General features: G+C 45.1%; 1 protein-coding gene across 13 annotated transcripts in view; it reads left to right on the plus strand.

Moving 5' to 3' along the window:
* The first annotated feature begins 482 nt into the window (after positions 1-482).
* Positions 483-22,062, plus strand: part of MAP4K4 (mitogen-activated protein kinase kinase kinase kinase 4) — a 173,407-nt gene continuing 151,827 nt past the window's right edge. For 12 of the 13 annotated variants that reach the window (XM_082672480.1, XM_082672481.1, XM_082672470.1 and 9 more), the window contains exons 1-2: positions 483-598; positions 945-1,010. In XM_082672480.1, coding sequence (XP_082528606.1) covers positions 542-598; positions 945-1,010 — 123 coding nt within the window. In that variant the 5' untranslated portion in view covers positions 483-541. Of the gene's footprint in view, positions 599-678; positions 1,011-22,062 lie in introns of those variants that run through there. The other variant, XM_082672472.1, reaches the window with a different exon arrangement.

Below are 22,062 nucleotides of genomic sequence, written 5' to 3' on the forward strand. Positions count from 1 at the left end.
TCCCCGCGCACCCGGCCCCGCGCGCGGCCGCCGTCCGGGCCCCACCCCTGCTGAATATTCACGCCGCGCCGCGCCCCTCGCCCCCAGCCCGGGCCGGCTCCGGGCGCGAGCGCGCTTCCGCCCGCTTTTCCTGCCGGAGGAGGAAAGGGGGAGCTGTTTGCTCTCCTCAGAATACGTTTTCGGTGTCCCGTGTCTCCTCCTCCCGCGCCGCCGCCCCCCGCCGCGCGCCCGCCTCCGCCTCCGCCTCCCGGTCATCTTTGTCTGGCGGCCTCGCGCTCCGGGCTCCACTCTCGGTGGCGCCGCGGCCCCTGGTCCGGGCCGCTCGTGCAGGCGCGCGGCGGGGCGCGGGGCCGGGGCCTGAGGCGCGGGCAACGCCCGGGGTCCTGCCGGCCGCCCCGGCCATGGAGTGAGCGCCGCCGCCCGCCCGCCCGCCGCCCCCGGCCTCGCCCGCGGGCCCGCGCCGCCCTCTGGGCCTCCGACTCCCAGAAACACACCAGAGACCGATTGATTGTGGCCGGGTTTTGGGTGCCAAAAAGGGAAAATGGCGAACGACTCCCCTGCAAAAAGTCTGGTGGACATCGACCTGTCCTCCCTGCGGGTGAGTGGCGGCCGCGGGGCGCGGGGAGCCGGGAGCGGGGAGCCGGGGCCGCGCCCTGGCCGGCCGGGTGCTCGGGCGCCGCCGCGGGCAGAGCCGCGGGCGCGGCGGCCCCTTTGTCTGCCCGCGTCGGCGGGTGCGGGGCCCGGGGCGCGACCCTCCGCCGGAGCCGCCGCCCGGGACCCCGACCCCGCGTGCCCCGACCCCCATCGCGGCTCTCGGGCGCCGGCGACCGCGCCGGGCGAAGCCCACCTCTGTGGTCGCCGCCCTTTCTCTCCAACTGCCCCGCTTCTTTTATTCATTGTTGTGCTGCTTTCCGATGCTCACCCCTCCCCTCCTTCTCCTCCAGGATCCGGCTGGGATTTTCGAGCTGGTGGAAGTGGTGGGAAATGGCACCTACGGACAAGTCTATAAGGTCGGTGTGGGCGCCTCCTTTGTTTCCTGGGGACGGGTTGAAACTTCTGGTCCGGGGGCGACGGGGAGGCTGATGGATACGCCGCCGCCCGGCGGCCACGCCGCTCGGCTGAAGTTGGGAGAGGGGTCTCGCCTCGCCGTCCCGCTGTTTTTCAGCAGAGTTTATATGCACACTGGCCTGAAAAGACCTCATTTCCTGGCTCTCAGTTAAGGAAATAAGCTCCACTCTTAGGCATGCACTTTTCTCCCATAAAATGGGCAAAGCATTTTTGCATCCGACAACCTACATTTTTCCCCGTCTTTCCCAGATCTGGCCTTCGGAGTTGGTGTGTTAATTAAAATTCAGTAGAGGCAGGCCTTGCTTGTGATTATCCCAAAACACTGCCTTGGCTTCCTTGAGAATTGTCTTCGTGTTCCCTCGTTTGAATGCCTGCCAGGCGCCCAGGGAGCGTAGTTCGGTGCTATTTGCTTCTCCTTTATAAGCAGCGTGCATTCTACTGATGGGTACATGTTTTGGGGAACCGGGGAACGGTGTGTGTTTGGGCAACAGGAGCAGGAAGACTTACAGTGTGACGATTATACGGTCTGAATTCCAGGAATAACCTGTTTGACAGGTGTGTAATTGAAACAGAAACGAGGCAAAGCCCAGGAGTGGAGAGGGTGCCCAGACTTTACACCCACCCCAGGTCTTTCTCTTTTTTTTTTTTCATACCTGCCCCCTCGCCCCCAGCAGTAAATGAAACTAAAAAATCTGGAGACTCCGAGTCGGCTCTGAGTAGCTGACACCTCGTGAGACTAACCCGTGCTGCGTATTTTATCCAGTGCACATTCTGGAGTTTATGAGCAGCTCTAGGTAATGGAGGCGCAGGCCTTGAACGTTTGAAACAGAACGTGAAATTCTCCCTCTCCTGATTTGTTTCTTATTACTGAACGCTTTCTCAAAGTTATCTGCACCGGGGGTGTTTGGTAGCTGTTAGTAGTGTTTTCTAGCTGGGTACAAGGTTGGGATAGAATAAAAAAAAAAAAATCTTATGAAGCAGGGCTTTGTGGTTCGCTGTGAAGAATTGTCATTGTCTCATTAAAAATGGAGGGGGGGGGTTGGAAGCTGACTGTAGACATTTTCTTCGCCCAAATTAAGTGTGGATCCCATTGTCTGTTTTCTGCTCTGAGAATAGGGTTTCTCTATCTCTTGAAAGCCTCTCCCCAGCCCTGACTTCCCCTGGCCTGGGCTGTGTCCCGGCCTGTGGCCTGAACTGGATGGAGTCAGTATTCTGAGGTGATCTCAAGTGAATCAGCATGTGTTTTGTTGGTTAACTGTTGGGGCCGGGGCCAGATTTTTGAATTTGAAAGAGAGCCCTGTGAGCTCAGCCTGCCGGGCTCAACTGAATTTGGAAGCTTTTGGAAAATTTTGGAAAAGATTGTGTTGCAACTCCCTGAGTGGTCTGCTAACTGGCCGAAAGATGTTCTTTCCCAAGCCCCAGTGTTTGTTTAAGCACCAGTCGGTTTTTTCTAACCCAGTTTTTCTGGCCAGATTCGAGTAGTGAGTGTGCCCTCGTCCAAGTGAACTAGCCAGAGCTTGTTTTTGACCTGGTTACACAGTAGTTGGATTGTTTGCATCTTCTTTGGTCAGCGTGGATGTGAAGGCTGGTGAAGTAAACCAGAAGCCAGTGAAACCTGAACGGGTCTTAAAGGGTTTAAGAGCTGGGGGTTCTTTATAGGAGCAGGTGGGGCGGGTTCACTGCTGAGGGTTTCCCCTCCTCCTTCCCCCTTCGGTTTCATCCCCTCTTCCCCCAGTCTTTTGAGATAGATTTGCTGAGCACAACATTTGGGGGAAGTTGGGATCCCCAGCATTTGGGGATCGTGGCAGTGACCCGGCTCTCTGGCTCTCTCCCTATAAAGTCAGTACAGTTGAGGAGAAATTCTCAAATTATGCAAACCCGAGGAATTAAGCAATCTGTGCAACCGTGCCGTACAATCACGAGCAAGAGCGCTTGAGATTTTGCTCGCCTGCAGTTGTTTTATTATTATGGAGAATTTGAACCAGACACTAGGGAGAGAGAGATCACCAGTTTAGCAGTTACCAGCACGTGACTAATCTGGTTTTGTCTGTAGTCTTCCTTCTCTCCATCCATTATCTTCACATAAAACCCAGATACCATTTCACCCATAAATGCTTCAGTATGTATCTTTTTTTGTTTTTTAGATAGTGTCAGTGCTGTTCTCACACCAAAAAAACGAATTCCTTCCTATCAAATATTCAGGTTTTTTTAAAAATTGAAGTATAGTTGACTTACAATGTGTTAGTAAGGTATACAGCAAAATGATTCAGTTTTATATATATATAGACACATATGTATGTGTGTGTGTGTGTGTGTGTGTGTATATATATATTTATATATATATGTTTATGTTTTTCAGAGTCTTTTCCCTTACGTGTTATTACAGAATATTGAGTAGTGTTCCCTGTGCTACACAGTAGGCCCTTGTTGGTTATCTATTTTATGTAGAGTCGTTTGTATATGTTCAGGAGTTCATCCTGAACTCCTAATTGATCCCCCCCACTTCCCCCTTCGGTGACCATAAGCTTGCTTCAGATGTTCAGTGAGAACATTTTCCTGATTATCTCATACATATTCTCTTACTATCACGAGAAGCTCTTTCATATTTATGAACTGATCCTGGGAAGTTTAGTCTTAGAGATGGTGGCAATAGCAGAGACAGTTAACATTTCCATTCTCTCTTCTCTTTAAATGTGTACTTTCTAGAACCGTTTACATCATGCCTAGGAGTTTAGGAATTTTGTTGGTACGATTTGCATATGGTGCTTTTGGGATTAGATTATTGACACTGTAGCATTTGTTTACTGTTGCTAAACATCCACTAATGTGACTAGCATCAGATTTTGGAAAATACTTGTGTCTAATTTGTTTTTTATAGAGAAGCTTTTTTTTTTAAACATAACTTTAGGTGAAACACCTGTAAGCTGAACAACCTGTAGTCCTAATTTATTTCATTGTTATATTTTCTGTTTTTTGTTTTTTCTATGAACCTTTTTAGTGATTGTGGTTGCTTATTTTTAGAAGACTATGGTTACATGAAGTGAATGAGTCGAGAGAGGGAGTTTTCTGAGTTTTGATATGTTCTATGAAAATGGCTTTCCTGGGGATAGTTTATAATTTTCTCCATCTGACAAAAATGGTAAAGAGTCTGGGTATAGTTGAACGGTATGTAACTTTACCTTTGAAACAGGAGCTGAGACACAGGCTGTATTCTATTTAGAGAAATTTACGTTTTGCTTTAGATTTCTGAGAGATCATAGGGAAGGATACACAAAATGTGAACACAATTGCGAATTTCTGTTCACAGGGTCTCATTCAGAGCACCGTATATTTATAAAAGGAGTGTCCGTAAGGTGATCTGGTGCATGTTGAGCAGATACAGTGAATTTTAATTATTTTCATCAAAGGGAGAAACGATAATGTGAAAAGTCCAAGCCAGAAATGATAGATCAAAGTTTGTTTTTGTGTTTTTGGAGTTTGTTATTTTTAACGTTTATTTGGCCATTTTTGTTTTTTCCTTGGGGTGGCTACTGTTATTTTGCATCTTGCAAGCGTCCAGTGGCCATTGTTCCAAAATGTCTTGGCTAAAGGCAGGAAAATCCTGCATCTGGAATGGCATGGTAGGGGCCCGAGGGGAAGTTAGGGAGTTGAGAATCCAGCAGGCTCACTGCCTCGAGTCAGGGCTTACTCACAGGCCAGATGGAGAGAGCATCTTGACTCTGACCCTGTCTGACCCTGTCCTTGGAGGAGAGGGCCTTGGTGGACTGGACACCTTGAAGGTTGAGGACGAGGCTACGCTAGGCCCGAAGATGGCAAGCAGAGCTAACCTGAGAGTCGGCCACCTGTTAGGCGCTGTGCTAATGCTGTCCCCCTCTTTTATTGAAGAAAGGGGGGTAGGTATGTGTGGCCAAAGGGCTGAGGGTGACCTTTGGGAATGGTAGTAGGGCTTGGGGGTAGTGGGCATCTCGGGAGGGGTTATTCGTGTTGGCATCGAGGAGGTCCATCATTCCCTGGCATTGAGGGGCCATTGAAAGCTTTGTCGGGATTGGGGATCCCTGGGGGTAGGAGCCTTGGTCAGGGGAACTTTGGGGAAGGAGCAGGTACGGTGGTTGGCCTGGGGCAGTGGTCTAGGAGAGAGGAGGGGAAGGAAGGCCAGGGCAGGGCAGTAGAGAGAAGAGTGTTGGGGTGAATTCTTGGGCTTTCCTCCTTGCTAAATCCACTCCTTCTCTGCAGGCTTTGGTGTGACCCTTTAAACGGGTCCACTGTTTGCCTGCTAGATTAGGAGCAGCCTTGGGATTTGTGCAAGTGCTAAAATTGCTTTCGATTGCCATGTAAATTGTGTAGCTTTTAAAGATCATCTTCGTAACGTTTTGGGGCAAGCACTTAAACTTTAGGGAGGGGCGTTCCGCAAATGTTGCTTCGTCAGGGTGACGCCTCTTGTTCTTAAATGGAGGTAAAGACATCCACTGGGGCAAAATAAATTTTGTAGAACTAGATGTTTTCCTTAGGAGGAGGTTTGATCGGCCTCTGAGTGGCATGTACGGACTTGTTCTGAGACACAGAGTCCCTTCACGCTGGAAGGATTCTGGCCCTGGGTTAAGGGAGGGGGGATGAACCAACCCTGTTGAACACACATAGGTGTGTGGCTCTCTTAAAAAATATCAACCCAAACTTCCAAAAACTGTTTTGGCCCTAAACTAAATCAGGAACGTCAGAAGCCTTGCAGAAAAACCAACCAGCAGATAAAACCCTGCTCGTGATAGTTTTTTAACTCCTTATTGCTTGAAACTCTGTAATACAGTGTTTATTTGCATAGCTTGCAAGCTTGTAGTTTGCCTTTTTTCTTGACCAAGTTTGGATCTATGTCTGTTTCTACATATTGACATTATCTGGGGGCACTTTTGGTACAGTGTGTGTGTTCATAGATTTTTGTGGATTGGCCTTTGAAAAGCAAAGACGATTTCTGAAAAAATATATCCTGCTCTGGAGGTAATGAATCCCTGAGCAGGTGTGCCAAGCCAGGGAATAACCTAAGGAGTTTCTTTCCCAGGGAACTAAAAATATTATAAACTAAAATACATTTTAGCCTAGAGATGGGTGCTTTGACACATGCATTTCTTACATGGTCTTTTGTTTCTCTGCTTTCTTAGTAAATAAATACTTGCACCTGGTTGTGAACAGCGTCTTGAGCCAAGACATTGCCCACCCTCAGAGCATCAAGTGCTTTCCATCTCTCAGCTGCACTAGGTTTAGATGCCTGTGCTTCTTATCATTAGTAACAGTGCTTTCACTTTTTCTCTATTCTAATGAGTTAAATTGGCAGACAGCAGTGCATGTAAATGATTGTGCAAGTGCACTGCTTTCAGACCCAGGTGGTTCCGGTGCCGAAGCAGGACTGTTGCCCAGAGGGCAGCACTGATACCTGATACCCTGGAAACTTCACTCTCATCAAGGAAAATGTACAAAAGTTGACTGTGTGGCCATTCACTGTATTGGAGTCAAGAACTTAATTTACAGTGAATTCTCAGGATCAAACACTACCTATTTAGAATTTGTGATAATTTTACGGGTCAAAACAATATTAGGTCACCACCTCACCTTTTAAAAATCAGTGTTTTAAAAACTTTGTTTCTCGCACAAGTAGCTAGCTATATAGCTAGCGGCTTGTGGGTCATCCTGTAAAGTACTTGCAAATAATTGCTTTGAATATTTACTACAGATTTTTTGTGAATTCAAGTTGGTTTTAATACTACTATGAATTACCAGTGTTAAAATATTAAGATATATTTAATATGTAATTTGGGACCTGATTACATAGTCACTGGGACGTGATTATCAGAGGGTAGAGATTACCTAGTACTTTTGGAAGATTTGATTGACAGTTATTTTGCTGTAATAATATGATAACACAAGAATTGAATCAGGATACATTTTTTGGACTTAGGGAGGGATGGCCAGGAAGAGAACGGAGACCAGGGCAATGTTATATTATCAGTGACCAGCGTGGCAGCCAAAGTCTTAGGTTTTTATGATATTCTGTTAGGAGTCTGGCTCGGTGATAAAAGTCCGCTGGCCTCATTCAGAAGAGAAGTGAGTGATGTGTTGGCAGGGATAGAGTTGCGAGGCCCTGTTTTCTGTCAGAATTTCAAAAGGGAGGACAGAATGATAAGTTTTAGGACTTCTCAAAAGTTTTAAAAACTGGGATCTTAGAAACTCTGACATCTGCGTAGCATTGTGAGGAACTTAGAACTAATTTGGGGACACCAGTTAACCATACAGGGCTGGTTTCCTGCCACTTACAGTACTCACTGTGCTGCTACCCGAGCTGGGCCCTGCCTGCCTGGTCACACAACGGTGCAGGAAGCAGGCAGTGTGTTTACCCTCCAGGAGTGCAGGGAAGACGGGGTGGACACAGCGTGCCAGATGTGTAACATCAGATGTGTACCATCCTGTGATGGCTCTGTCTCCCCAGGCCCTCCACCCAGACACAGCCCATGTGCCCGACCCCAGAGAGCTTTCCAGCCTCCGCAGGGCTGAAATAGTTCAAACACGTGACCAGAAAAGCGAGGTGAAAAAATAGACACAGAAAATGCCAGCCTGAATCTTTTCTTTTAATATTTATTTTATTGAAGTGCAGTTGACCTACAATGTTGTGTTAATTTCTGCTGTACAGCAACGTGATTCAGTTATATATATTACACACTCTTTTCATATTATATACACATTCTTTTTCATATTCTCTTCCATTACGGTTTATCACAGGATATTGAATGTAGTTCCCTGAGCCATACAGTAGGACCTTGTGGGGTTTTTTTTCTTTTTTTTTTTTGGCCGCATCGCGTGGCATGCGGGATCTTAGTTTCCTGACCAGGGATCGAACCCGGGCCCCCTGCAGTGGAAGCTTGGAGTCCTAACCACTGGACTGGCAGGGAATTCCCAGGACCTTGTTGTTTATCCATTTCTATATACAGCATCTTTTTGTTATTAGAATCAGAGGGCATCATGTCACCCTGTCAACTTGCTATAAAAGTTTTTCCGCAGTCGTCAGTTTCTGAATTTACCTGGTTGTACCCCAGTCAGCAGAGCGGACCTGCGGGGGCCCTGAACTGGCAGGGTCGAGTCTGCACAGGGCTCTCTGTGAGCCCTTGGGCTGATGTGTTGCATTAGCGAGAGAACTGGGGGCCTTGTCCACGAGGAGGAGGGAGCTGGAGCCCAGGCTGCTTCCCTCTTTCTGCGGAATTGGCCCTCCATCCCTGGGGCATTGCAAGTATCTCAGATATGGCCAAGTGTTGACAGGTTTTCCTATTCAATTTTTAATCTTAACTAATTATTAAATTATTAAAAAGGAAAAAAAAAACCCCACTTTTGTGCTATGACTTAAAAACTTTCTTTTCATTATATGGCAGATAGGACCTTCGAACACTTGCCAAAGTTAGGAATGCACATAGTTGCAGTCAGGTGACAAACTAAAGTTCTCTTATCAAAACTTGGCGTTGTCCTATCCCCAAGGGACATCTATTTTCTTTTTTTTAATGTCTTTTTTAAAAAAATTAATTAATTTATTTATAGCTGTGTTGGGTCTTCCTTTCTGTGCGAGGGCATTCTCTAGTTGTGGCAAGCGGGGGCCTCTCACTATCATGGCCTCTCTTGTTGCGGAGCACAGGCTCCAGACGCGCAGGCTCAGTAATTGTGGCTCACGGGCCCAGCCGCTCCGCGGCATGTGGGACCTTCCCAGACCAGGGCTCGAACCCGTGCCCCCTGCATTGGCAGGCAGATTCTGAACCACTGCGCCACCAGGGAAGCCCGACGTCTATTTTCAGTGCTTTTAGTTGCTCCATTTGAAGTTGACTGCTGTATTTCTAAATTATACGCTTACATGGCTTTTTCTTGATTTATCAGTTTTGTACACTTACTGACTTCTTGGGACGGTGGTTACAGTTCTTGAACTACTGGTGTGGTCCCACGTGAAGAATCAGCTATTATACTTGTCCCCCTCCCTTAAATGAGTATATCATAATTTGGGGTTACAATGATAATTGTTTGTATTATACTGTTTATCTCTGAGCCAAGCAATCTAATATGATTACATTTTCTTTTTTAAACACTCCTTCCCCCTTGCGTTGCCTTTTTCGTTTGCTTAGTTTTCCATGTACTTGTCATTACCTTCCACCGCAAACGCCCTGAAAGTTAATATCAAGTACCTAGCAAAGTTCAGCCTTTATCAACAGTTTTTCTAAATACTTGAACACGTTAGATGACTCATTGTTTCAGATAACCTGTAGATTCTGCTTTTTTCTCCCTGGAGGGGAGCTGGCCAGGTATGCTTGGCCTCCCACCTTGGTGCATAGCTCTGCTCCTGGACCATCTGTTTCCTGGATGCCACAGTCTTTTTTTTTTTTTTTTTTTTTTGGTGTACTGCCTTTCTTTCCTGAAGCACATCCTCCAGTTGCTTTGTAAGTAAGGGTGCCTGGGGTGTAAAGGTTTTAAGTCTTTGGATGACCCAGAATGCTTTTGTTCTTCCTTTACGTGGGATTTATATGTTAGTGGGTGGAAAATATTCTAGGGTGAAAATTCATTTTTGTCTTGGAATTTTGAAGTCATTGGTCTTTTGAGTGTGACCTGTTTTAAACTTCTTTGGGGAAGCTTTTAGGATATTCTCTTTATTCCTGGTGTTCTTAGATTTTATGAGTGTCTTGTGTTGTCATTCGCTGTTCCAGGTGCTTGGTTAATTCTTTTTCTTAGGAGCTGCCCTTTTTTTCTGGGAAATTTTTTTTTCTTCCCCTCCAAATTCCCTGCCTTCTCTTTCTGAAAGTCCTGTGAGTCACCTCTTTGATTTATTTTCTTATCTTTTCCTCTATTTTTGTCTTTTTGTTCTACTGTTATGAAATGTCTTTAACTTTCCATTTCAATATTTCTATTGAATTTTTAGCTTTGTCATATTTTTAATTTATAAGAGAAGCCCTCTTTCTCAGTTTTTTAATTAAAAAAACGCGTCTATTCTTTCGTGAATTTATCTGATCTCTCTGAGGATACTGAGTGTAGATACAGGTATTTTCTTTTGGTTGGTATTCTTGTGTCTCCGGCATTCCCCCCCACCTTCCCCATTTCCTCCAGATTTCAGTTTTCCTCTTTGTTTATTTGGGTTATTTATTTTTTTATTATTTGGCCATGCCATGTGGCATGCGGGATCTTAGTTCCCCAGCCAGGGATTGAACCTGGGCCCTCGGCAGTGAAAGCCTGGAATCCTAACCACTGGACCGCCAGGGAAGTCCTGGGTCTTTGTCTTTAACGCTGAAGATTGTCCTTAAATACTTGGAGATGGGTGACTGCTCCTATTTGACTGAGGCACTAGCAGTGACTTGGAGGCTGCTGACTGCTGGTAATTCAGTTTAGGGAGTGCAGGTGGGCCCAGTATATTCTCGTGGATGGGGAACCCCAGTGCTGAACATCTGAAGGGCTTTTCTTTGGGGTTTCTCGAAGAAGAACACCCAGAAGCTTTTCCTGCTTGGGGGCCGTGCATGTGTTTGCTGGCCTGTGGGGCTCAGGTGGAGGAAGGAGGCTGGAGATGTGCCGTCTGATATCTTAGCTTTGCAGCCCTGTGGCTTGCCGCTTTCCCTCCTGTCCTCACATCTGGAGCATTTCTCCTTCAGCTTCTTCAGGGCCTGAACCTCTGGTTTCCTAGACTGTAAGGTAGAGAAAGGGGGGGCCTGGGGCGCTGTGCCACCAAGTGTCCCCTCTCCTCATTTTAGCCTCGTACTTCGTTTGGTATCAGTTGCTTCCAAATGAGGATCTCCTCAGGGTTCTGTGCAAATTGCCTCACTTTTGGTGTCCCCTCAGTGGGCACTTAGATTATAACTTTTTTCTCTTTGCTCCATCCATTTAAAAAAAAAATTATTTATTTACTTGGTTGCACCGCGTCTTAGTTGCGGCAGGTCGGCTCCTTAGTTGAGGCACATGGGCTCCTTAGTTGGGGCATGCAAACTCTTAGTTGCGGCACGCATGTGGGATCTAGTTCCCTTACCAGGGATCGAACCCGGGGCCCCTGCATTGGGAGCGCGGAGTCTTAACCACTCTGCCACCAGGGAAGTCCCTCCATTTTTTTTTTAAGTCGTTTTTTTTCTTGCATTTTATTTTATTATTTATTTTCTTTTGGCCGCACCTTGCCGCGTGCAGGATCTTAGTTCCCCGACCAGGACCGAACCCGTGCCCCCTGCAGTGGAAGCGTGGAGTCTTAACTGCTGGACCACCAGGGAAGTCCCTGCTCCATCCATATTTTAGCGGTCAAAACCTGATAGTAACAATCTGTGCCGTCATTTCTTCCCCTTGATCTCTTTATGCTTCTCATAATCATTTTTATGGGAATGAACCCCTCTGACTCATGTGATCAGTCCCCCAGACCAGGAGTCAATTAGAAGTTGCATCTTTGATTTCACACCTGTGGTTTTGTTCAGGCGTGGGCTACTTTTCATCCCGAGCAGTAACCACAAAAACAGCAATGCCAACAACAAAAACGAAAACAGGAGAGGAGCAGCGCCTTAGGGCTGATACTTAAAGTGGGAGATGCAACCCAGGGACGGGGGCCGTGCGGGCGTGCTGGGTGGGCATCCCCAGGCTCACTGCTGTCCCACACCAGCCTCCAGGAGACACGGAAGTTTGTTCAACGGGTTTGTTTTTTAAACAGCTTTATTGAGGTGTATTTTATATATCACGGAATTCACCCGCCTCAAGCCTGCATTTCAAGGGTTTTTAGTAGATGTACTGAGTGGCACAGCTGTCCCCACAGATCAGTGTCCAGCACTTCCATCGCCCTAGCAAGATCCCTCCTACCCTTTCACAGTGAACCCCTGTCCCATCCCAGAGCTTCAGACAACTGCCGTCTATTTTGTCTCTATAAATTCGCCTTTTTTGAACATTGCATATAAATAAAATCATGCCACGTGTGGTCGCTGGTGTATGATTCCTTTCACTTTGCATAATGCTTCTGAGGCTTGTCCATGCCGCTGAGCGTGGTAGTTTGTTCCTTTTTATGTCTGGATGGTGTCCAGGGTATGGACGGGCTGTGTTTTGTCCACCAGTTCGCCAGCTGATGGACGTCACAGTTGTTTCTAGATTTTGGCTGTTGGGAGGAGTGCCTTCAGCAGGTGTTTGGGCCTCGCATCTCAGATGCTTTCAGAAGAGTTGCACCTGGGAGCCTTACATAGAAGGAGAAAAGAGGGGGCATGTGTTTGCTCGTGTCTACCCCTTTCTCGGCAGCATAACTCCACACCTCCCGGTTCTGATGACACGGCCGCCTGTCTCTGCTTCCCTGAAACCTTTACCTTCCCCACTCTTAGTATTAGTCATCACTGCATTTAGGTCATTTCTTGAAACATCTGAAAACAGTTTCTTATCGCCATAAAGACAAACTGTTCACTATCAGTGAGGTCATTGGTATCAGGAACTAGACCAAACCGGTTTTTCCTTCTCACATTTTATTGGGGGATTCCATTGTCAATAGTCAGCCCTTTGCCATGTGATGCTAAAGACTGGAGTTTTCCTTTATCTCAGACAGAAGCTGTTGACTCACCGGGATTTGAAAAAATAAAACAAAATCTAGTATCTTTGGTCAGAAGGACATATACCAAGTTAAATAAATGATTTGTTGCGTTACATGGGGGAATACAGTTGCTCATTTGATTTTCTTCAGGTGTACCTTTTAGAGTATTTTTCTCATCTTACATTCTAAAGAAAAATTTTTTTGAATTTTATTTTATTTATTTTTTTGTACAGCAGGTTCTTGTGAGTTATCCGTTTTATACATGTTAGTGTATATATGTCAATCCCAGTCTCCCAGTTCATCATCTCTTATTGGGGGCTTCAGTGCACTCAGATCAAATCTAAATTTAATGTTAGTGTACTTCTGGAAAATTCTTATACTTAGAGCTATATTCCTACCTGTTTATGATACTAACTGAATACTGTTGACAGCCAGAACCGTTGCCCCAGCAGTAACTCTGGGACCCTCTATGTAGTTGCCGTGTAGTTTTGCTGACTATTCAGTTTGGAGATCTCAAGTCAAAGACTGAGTATTACCCAAGTCAGGGTTGTGCATCCAAGGGACACACGGGTTATTGGGACCCGAGTCAGGCAGTGAGGGTGGCTCAGGTGGCGCAGGATTCACTGAGTGTGTCCGTTCACCCGCGGGGCCTGCCTGCAGTTCTAGGGCCTCTCCTGTTTGAACTTGGCATCTCCGTGTGTCCACGTGCTCCTCATCTGCTCTTGTTGCCCCTTCCCTTAGTTGCCAGAAAAGACTTGTGAATGTTCAGCTCTTTACTCTTTAGTGACTTGGGGGCTTAGTATCTGGTTTGTGTGTTGCTCTTTGTGAGATATCTGAGCCTGCTCTGCTAGGCAGCTCTCCTCTCAGTCCTGTTACTCTAGAGCTCGCTGCGGACATGGCGTGTGCCAGGCATCCCTCAAGGCTCCTTGCTGGTGGCAGTGGACAAGAAGAGCGGTCAGCGCGTGCCTTGTGCAGCACGTAGCTTGAGGAGGAGGGTACTGCAGATGGGGAAGAGCGGCCCGTGGGAGTGGATAGCTAAGCTGGACCTGATAGGGTGGACACGTGGTACGCAGTGAAGCTTTATGGTTTAGATTCAGAGGCTCTGGTTGAGGCTGAGATGGGCGAGCAGCTGGAGCTGATGGCTCCTCATCTTGGTTAATAGAACTCTGAATAGAGATAGGAGGGGTGTGTTCCATTGATTATGGTAATTGCCTGCCCCTGTCAGTTGCCTGGAGCGTCTGTCTCTTGGCAGGCCTCGCATCCTTTGTCTGCTGCTGGTGTGGCGTCCGGACTGTCCTGAGTTAGGAGTTAGCAGCTCTTGGGCGAGCACCCTCAGCATCCCCACAGAGAGTAGGGTGGGGAGTGCGCTCTCATCACACCTCAGGGCGTCCTGTGAGCCACACGTGGTGCTCATACTTGGAGACGGATGGCCCAGAGAGGGGGAGACACATCGTGGGATGGTTACCCGCCGACCGCCGACCTTAGGGCTGCAAGCGACCTCTGTGAAATGGGATCACTGGTGTACAGACAGCCTTAGGATACTCAGATAGCTTTTAATAAGTTTCTGGAGTTCAGGTTATACAAGGAAATGATTTCAAAGATGAGGTTTTGCATTTCTTTTTAGGTGCTATGTATGTGCTTCTTGATAATACAGATAAAAGATAATTTTCTTTTCCCGAGCTTACTGAGTAAAATGGTCTTGTGGGCTTTTTTGAAAAAAATTTAATATCGAGTGAAATATTTCTAACCTTTCTCTAATCACACTGGAAAAGACCTTTTTAATTGCTAATGCCAGCCATCAAAATGTGAAAAAAAGTTTGTTTTATTTTGTTTAAACAAGGCCTCTGTCAGTCATCAACCCCAAGGTTGAATTAGACATTTCATCAGTTTGCTACTCAATGAGCTGAAAATATATATTCTCTTTTTTACTTACTATATGAAAAAAGTGATTTAAAATGCTAAATTTTACATAGGATGTTGATTTTTTTCCCTTGACCTTTCTTCTTTCATTTCTTTCTGGCTCTTTCTACTGAGGACTTTGTCTCTTTGGTAGTTTGTCTTTTCCCTTTTTTCTTTCTTTTGAATTAAATAATTGAGTGTTTTTTGTGATTCCATTTTCTGGCTTATTGCTGTAACTTGTACTTGATTGTTTCAAACATTACTTTAGGGTTTACAGTACATACTTGTTACCTTCAAATCGTAAATACTTCATATGTAATATAAGGACATTACAGTAGTATCACTTCTGTTTCTCCCTACCTGGCCTTATAGTATTTTGTTATATATTTTACTTTTATATATGTTATAAACCTCAAAATATATTGGTGCTATTTTTGCTCAGTTAGCTATCTTTTTTTTTTTTTTTTTTTTTGCGGTACGCGGGCCTCTCACTGCTGTGGCCTCTCCCGTTGCGGAGCACAGGCTCCGGACGCGCAGGCTCAGCGGCCATGGCTCACGGGCCCAGCCGCTCCGCGGCATGTGGGATCCTCCCGCACCGGGGCACGAACCCGCGTCCCCTGCATCGGCAGGCGGACTCTCAACCACTGCGCCACCAGGGAAGCCCAGTCAGCTATCTTTTAAAAAGATATAAATGGTAAGAAAAAACCCTAATACATGTACCCATGTGGTTGTTAGCATTTCTGGTGCTTTTCGTTCCTGGTGTAAATCCGTATTTCTATCAGGTACCATTTTCCTTCTGCCTGAAGGACTTACGTTGTCATTTTTTATAGTACAGGTCTGCTGGGTGATGAATTCTTTCAGTTTTCGTATGTCTGAAAATTTTTGTGCTTTTGATTTTGAAAGAATTTTTGCTGAGTATAGAATTCCAGGTTGCTATTTTTTTCCCTTGTCTTAGAGATGTTACTCCACTGTTGTCTCACTTGAATTGTTTCTGCTGAGAAATTTGCTGTTCTTATTTTGTTCCTTTTTACATGTCTTTTTTTTTTTTCTTGTCCTGACTGCTTTTAAGAGTCTCCGTTTACCCCTGGTGTTGAGCAATTTGATTATGACGTGCCCTGGTGTGCTTCTCTTCACGTTTCTCGTGCTTGGGGTTTGGGAGCTTGGGTCTGTGCGTTTAGAAGTTTCATAAAATTTGGAAGATTTTTGGCCGCTGTTTCTTCAGTTCTTTTTTTTCTTCCCCCCTCACTTCTCTTCCCTCTTCTTGGTCTTGGGGACTCCCATTGAATGTTTATTAAGCCACCTGAAGTTGTCTCGGAGCTCACTGATGTATCTTTTTTTTTTCTTTTTGTGCTTCATTTTGGTTAGTTTCTTCTGCTCTGCATTCATGTTAACTTTCTTTTTCATCGTGGACTCTGCCATTAATTCCATCCCACGTATTTTTAGTCTCTGGTGTTGTATTTGCATCTCTAGAAGATCTGGGTGTTTTAAAAATATTTTCTAGATCTCTGCTTTTGAGCATATGCATACAGTTATAATAGCTGGTTGAGTGTCCTTGCCTATAGTTTTAATATCTATGCCAGTATTGCGTTGAATACAGTTATAATAGCTGGTTGAGTGTCTTGCCTATGATTAATATCTATGCCAGCATTGGGTTGGTTTCGATGGATGGTCGTCACTGTTATGTTTTCCCGTCTGGTAATCTCGGCGTGGATGTGGGACATGAACTTTACCTTGTTGGGTGCTTCCTATAAGTATTCTTGAGCTTTGTTCTGGGGTGCAGTTAAGCTACATGGAAATAACTTGATCCTTTTGTGTCTTGCTTTTATGGTTTTTGTTAGGGAGATCTGGATCAGTGCTCAGTCTAATGCTAGTTATATCCCACTGCTCAGGCAAGACCTCTCTGAGTTCTCAGTTGCCCATGATTTATGAGTTTTTCCATTTGTTTAGTGGGAACAGGCACTATTTCCATCCGTGTGAGCACTTGCACTGTTACATCTAATCCTTTTGAATGTTTCTTCCCCCCAGCCTTGGTAGTTTCCTTTGCATGTGCTGATCGTTACTTGGGTGAACATACAGGGGACGCTTTGCAGAGCCTGGCGGTTCTTCTTTGTGTAGCTCTCATTTCTGGTATTCTCACCGGAGCCCTAGCTGTCTAGGTTTACCTGGACTCTTAGCTCCCGCTCCTTAACTAAGGGAGTCTGCAGAGCTCTGCTTGGGTTTCCTCTCCCTGTGCCGTGCCCAAAAACTTTGTAAAGGGAGTAAGTTCAGGCAGTCGTATGACTCGCCTCATTTGTTTCTTATCTCAGGGATCACTGTTCTTTATTGCTTGATGTCTAGTTTCTTATCTCAGGGATCACTGTTCTTCGTTGCTTGATGTCCAGTTTCTTGAAAACCTTTGTTTTGTAAATTTTGTATGGGTTTGTTTTGGTTGTTTCAAGTGCAAAGGTATATCCAGTCCCCGTTAACACCATCTTGGCCAGAAGTAGATGTTCAGCCGTTCATTCATTAGGAGGCATCAGCAACACGACACACTGAAAACAACCCCTCCCCACTTCTTTGATGGGAATAGTAGGAGAACAACCTTGGATTTCAAAAACACCACTTAAAAAAAAAAGATTTATTGAGACGTAATTCAAACACCACACTGTTCACCTATTTAAGGTGTTGAGTTCAATGGCTTTTAGTATATTCCCAGAATCATGCAGTCGTAGCCACATTTTAGAACATATTTGTTGCTGCAGAGAAGAAACTGCATATCCCAGTCCTCCTATCACTACCTTCCTCCCTTCCCCCACCTCAGCCCCAGGCTACTACTAATCTACTTTCTATCTCTATAGATTTACCAGTTCTGGACATTTCATATAAATGGAATCAAACAACTTGCGTTCTGTGAACACTTAGCATGTGTTCTAGGTTCATCCATGTTGTCGTATGTGTTGGTGCTTCTTTTCTTTTTGTTGCAGAATAATATTCCATTGACTGGATATACTGATTTTACCTGTTATTCAGTTGATGGGCAGGTGGATTGTTTCTACTTTTGGACTATTAGGAATGATGCTGCTATGAACATTTGTGTACAAGTTTTTGTGTAGACTGTATTTTCATTTCTCTTGGATGTATATCTAGGAGTAGAATTACTTCTGTCATGTGGTAATGACAGAGGAACTCAGTTCCTTTGGAGGAACTGCTAAACTGTTTTCCAAAGCAGCTGGACCATTTTACATTCCCACCAGCAGTATATGAAGGATTTGGTTTCTCCACCTCCTTTTGCCAATACTTGTAATTATCTGTCTTTTTAAAATTACAGCCAACCTAGTCGTATCTCATTTTAGTGGTTTTCATTGCTTTTCTCTGATGACTAATGATGTTGAGTATCTTTTCATATGCTTGCCGGTTATTTGAATATCTTTGGAGAAATGGTATTCAGATCCTTTGTACATTTTTAATTGTGTTATTTGTTTTTCAGACTTTTTGATTTGTAAAAGTTCTTTATGTATTCTAGATACAAGTCTTTTGCCAGATGTATGACTTGCAAAAATTTTCTCCCATTCTTTTGAGTTGACTTTTCACTTTCTTGATGGTGTACTTAGAGCACAGAAGTTTTTAATTTTGATAAAGTTCAATTTATTTCTTTTGTTGCTTGTGCTTTTGGTGTCATATCTAAGAAACTACTGCCTAAGCCAAGATTATGAAGATTTACTCCTTTGTTTTTCTTTTAAATTTTAAAGTCCTAGCTCTTACGTTTAGCTCTTTGATCCACTTTGAGTTAATTTTTGTGTAAAGTGTGAAGTAGGGGTGCAGCTCCGTTCACTTGCATGTGGATATCCAGTGGCCCAGCACTGTTTGTTCAAAGGGCCATTCTGTTCCCACGTAGTTGTTTTGGTACGCTTGCTTTGGTACACTTGTTTTGGTACCAGTTGACCTTAAATGTGAGCGTTTCTGAACTCTTTTTTTTTTTCATTTTCTTTCTTAAATTTCTGGACTCTAAATTCTATTCCATTGATCTCAGTATTTATCCTATGCTGTGTGCGGGCTTTCTCTAGTTGCGGCGAGCAGGGGCTACTCTTCACGGTAGTGCATGGGCTTCTCATCGCGGTGGCTTCTCTTGTTGCGGAGCATGAGCTCTAGGCACGTGGGCTTCAGTAGTTGTGGCATGCGGACTCAGTAGTTATGGCGCATGGGCTTAGTTGCTCCATGGCATGTGCGATCTTCCTGGACCAGGGCTTGAACCCGTGTCTCCTGCATTGGCAGGCGGATTCTTAACAACTGTGCCACCAGAGAAGCCCATACACTGTCTTGATTACTATAGATTTGCGGGAAGTTTGGAAATTGGGAAGAGCGAGTTCTCCAAATTTGTTCTTCAAAAGGACCTGCTGGGCTTCCCTGGTGGCGCAGTGGTTGAGAGTCTGCCTGCCGATGCAGGGGACACGGGTTCGTGCCCCGGTCCAGGAGGGTCCCACATGCCGCGGAGCGGCTGGGCCCGTGAGCCATGGCCGCTGAGCCTTCGCGTCTGGAGCCTGTGCTCCGCAACGGGAGAGGCCACAACAGTGAGAGGCCCGCATACCGCAAAAAAAAAGGACCTGCTGATTTTGCTAATCTTTTTACTAATGACTGACCCTGGCACATACTTTCAAGACACTTTTTTGGCACTTGACACAAGCTTTGTGAATTGAGACTTACTCCTCTCATGATGAAAGACTTTCTGTTTTGCAGACTAATGTCTTCATATGCATGTCCATATCACACAGATGGTAGACCCCCCCCCCCGACTGCCCCCCTGCTATGTTTGTGAGAGAACAAATCTAGAGTGTCTCGATTCCTCTTCCTCTTGTAAATGCATTAAGGAATAATTTGATCATGTCACTGAATTCTTTCCAAATCTTTATAAATTAAGTATCATATAGCATAGAAGAGGGGAATGTAAACCATGTAAGGAAATGGAACCAAGTCAAGCTATCTAGATATGAAACAACTCTACCTAGATTATTTTATCATTTCTTATGAAATTTTCACTGTAAAAAGTCTATTCCAGAATACGTACAAATTACATACCTAGATAACATACCATCACTATCAGAAGAGTATAAAGAAGTATGTTTCTTAAGGAAGATCAAAGACCCTGGCTCCGAACCACTAAGAAATAGTTTGCCTTGAACCTCACGTGTTGATTAATCAAAAATTTCTGTTAAACCAAAGTCTTTGGTATGCTTAAAGCATTTCATCTAGGAGGAAAGATGTGCACTGTGAGCCCAGTATTTCAGTTTGACAACGATAAATGAAAACGTTCCTACCTCTATCACCGGAAGTGACAAATACCCAAGGAGCTTTTCATTGCAATTACGCTGAAACCCAGCTGGCCTTGGGACAGAGCAGGTTGTTGAATATCCTTAGCAGTTTCACTCATACGATACAGATGAATCTCAGATCCATCCCAGGGTGATGCTCTTAGAAACCATGGTGACTTCAAGGCACTTTGGCAATCTGATGGTGCTACGTGAGCGTTAAATAATGGTCTTGTCAGATTTAGTTTAACACTTATTATTTGTATACTCTCAAAACATAGTTTTTATTTAACTTTTTAAACTGCTTGTTTATAAATATTAGCAAAAGAGGAACTACCCAGAACACAGGTTTCACCTGAGCAACTTGCTCAGAGTAAATTACAGGGAAGGAAGCTTTTGCTAAAGTGCATTTCCTCTACTTGTGAAGAAACTGTTGAGAAATAAACTTTAACTCTGAGAAAATTATGCCATCTCTCTGCAACGTGTTTATACTTAAGGGACATAATTATCTTGTTTCAAATGAGGTTCTTTGAAGAAAGAACCCCCTCAAGAAAGCCCCTCTCCCCGCAAAAGACTCTAAGAAACATATTCCACAACTCTCTTCTGTAGCTAATTGTAAGAACTCTGATTTCAGCAGCAAACTGGGAAAACTATGCTTCCTGTGAAGTTCATCACTGATATCAACCAACCCTGAATAAGAATGGGAATTAAAACTTTAAAAAATTTAATTAATTAATTATTGGCTGCATTGGGTCTTCATTGCTGTGCACGGGCTTCCTCTAGTTGCAGCGAGCGGGGGCTACTCTTCGTTGCGGTATGCGGGCTTCTCATTGTGGTGGCTTCTCTTGTTGCGGAGCACGGGCTCTAGGCATGCGGGCTTCAGTAGTTGTGGCACGCGGGCTCAGTAGTTGTGGCTCGTGGGCTCTAGAGCGCAGGCTCCGTAGTTGTGGCGCATGGGCTTAGTTGCTCCGTGGTATGTGGGGTCGTCCCAGACCAGGGATCGAACCTGTGTCCCCTGCACTGGCAGGCAGATTATTAACCACTGCACCACCAGGGAAGTCTCAAAACTCCTTTTAAGAATCATTCGTGGAGTTCATTTGACCACTCTGACAATTATGTCCACACGTAGTTGTTGAATGTTAGGGCTCTAAGGAGGCTTGAAGATGATCTATTTCAAACTTTGGTAAAAGAATGGGTCTAAGATTTGTTCTAAGGGACTCCAGACCCCTCCCCAAATCAGAGGCCTCGTCAGTCACAGAGATGGGACCAGAACCCCTCCTCCCAGCTAAAAATCAGTTTGGAAAATTACTTGCCATCCAACGTTTCTTCTATAGGAATTCCTCAGTAAGTTTTTCGTTTTTCAGAGAATGTGGTAAGAATATGGGGCCACGAGAACCATAAGAAGAAGTGTAAGTGAACCCCATACCTGTACCAGTTTGCTTGGGGTCCCACATGCAAAGGCCATGGACTTGGTGACTTAAACAACAGACATTTGTTTTCTCATGGTTCTAGAGTCTAGAAGTCCAAGATCATGGTGTTGGTAGGTTTGGTTTCTGCTGTCTGGCTCTGCCCTCACATGGTCTTTCCTCATGTGGGTGCCTCCCTGGTGCCTCTTTGTGTGTCCACACTTCCTCTTAGAAGGAAATAACTTTGTGCTTGTAAGTACTAATGGTTTATTAACTAATAAATTAGGAATTTCATTTTTTAAAACTAAGAAATACATGTGGTCTTCTATTCCGTTATGTAGCGTGTCCAAACCCCCCCCCGCCCAGATCACTACAGACTCTGTTCTAGAGCATGGAGATACAGAATTGGCAAAAAAGACACAGTCCATGCTTTCATGGAGTTTAAGAAGACACAAAATAAATATATCAGGTGGTGAAAAATGCCTCCTTCAGTTGCCTTTACTGGGTAACAGGCCACCCCTGAAACTTAGTGGCTTAAAGCAACCATCATTCTATTTGCTCAGGATTCTGAGGGTCAGCACTTGGGGCTTGACCAGGCTCTGCACGGTGGTTCTTCTGCTGGTCTCTCCTCCAGCCCCTTAGGCCCCCAGGCAGCTGCGGTCAGCTCACCAGGGGCTGCGGAGTGTGAGTCCAGGGCTGGCAAACTTCTTAAGTGCCCTGTTGTTTTCTCTGTCGTGTCAGTTCTCTCTCTCTTCCCTTTGTCCTTCATTAAGGAAGAGTCAAAAGGTTTTGGATATTGTGGAAGGTTCCATTTTTCGGCATTGAGATGGAGAGATAACGCTGACCTTTTTAATATCTTCGTTTTACAAAA

Source organism: Grampus griseus (assembly GCF_964374135.1).
Source record: "Grampus griseus genome assembly, chromosome: 15".
NCBI lineage: Eukaryota > Metazoa > Chordata > Mammalia > Artiodactyla > Delphinidae > Grampus > Grampus griseus.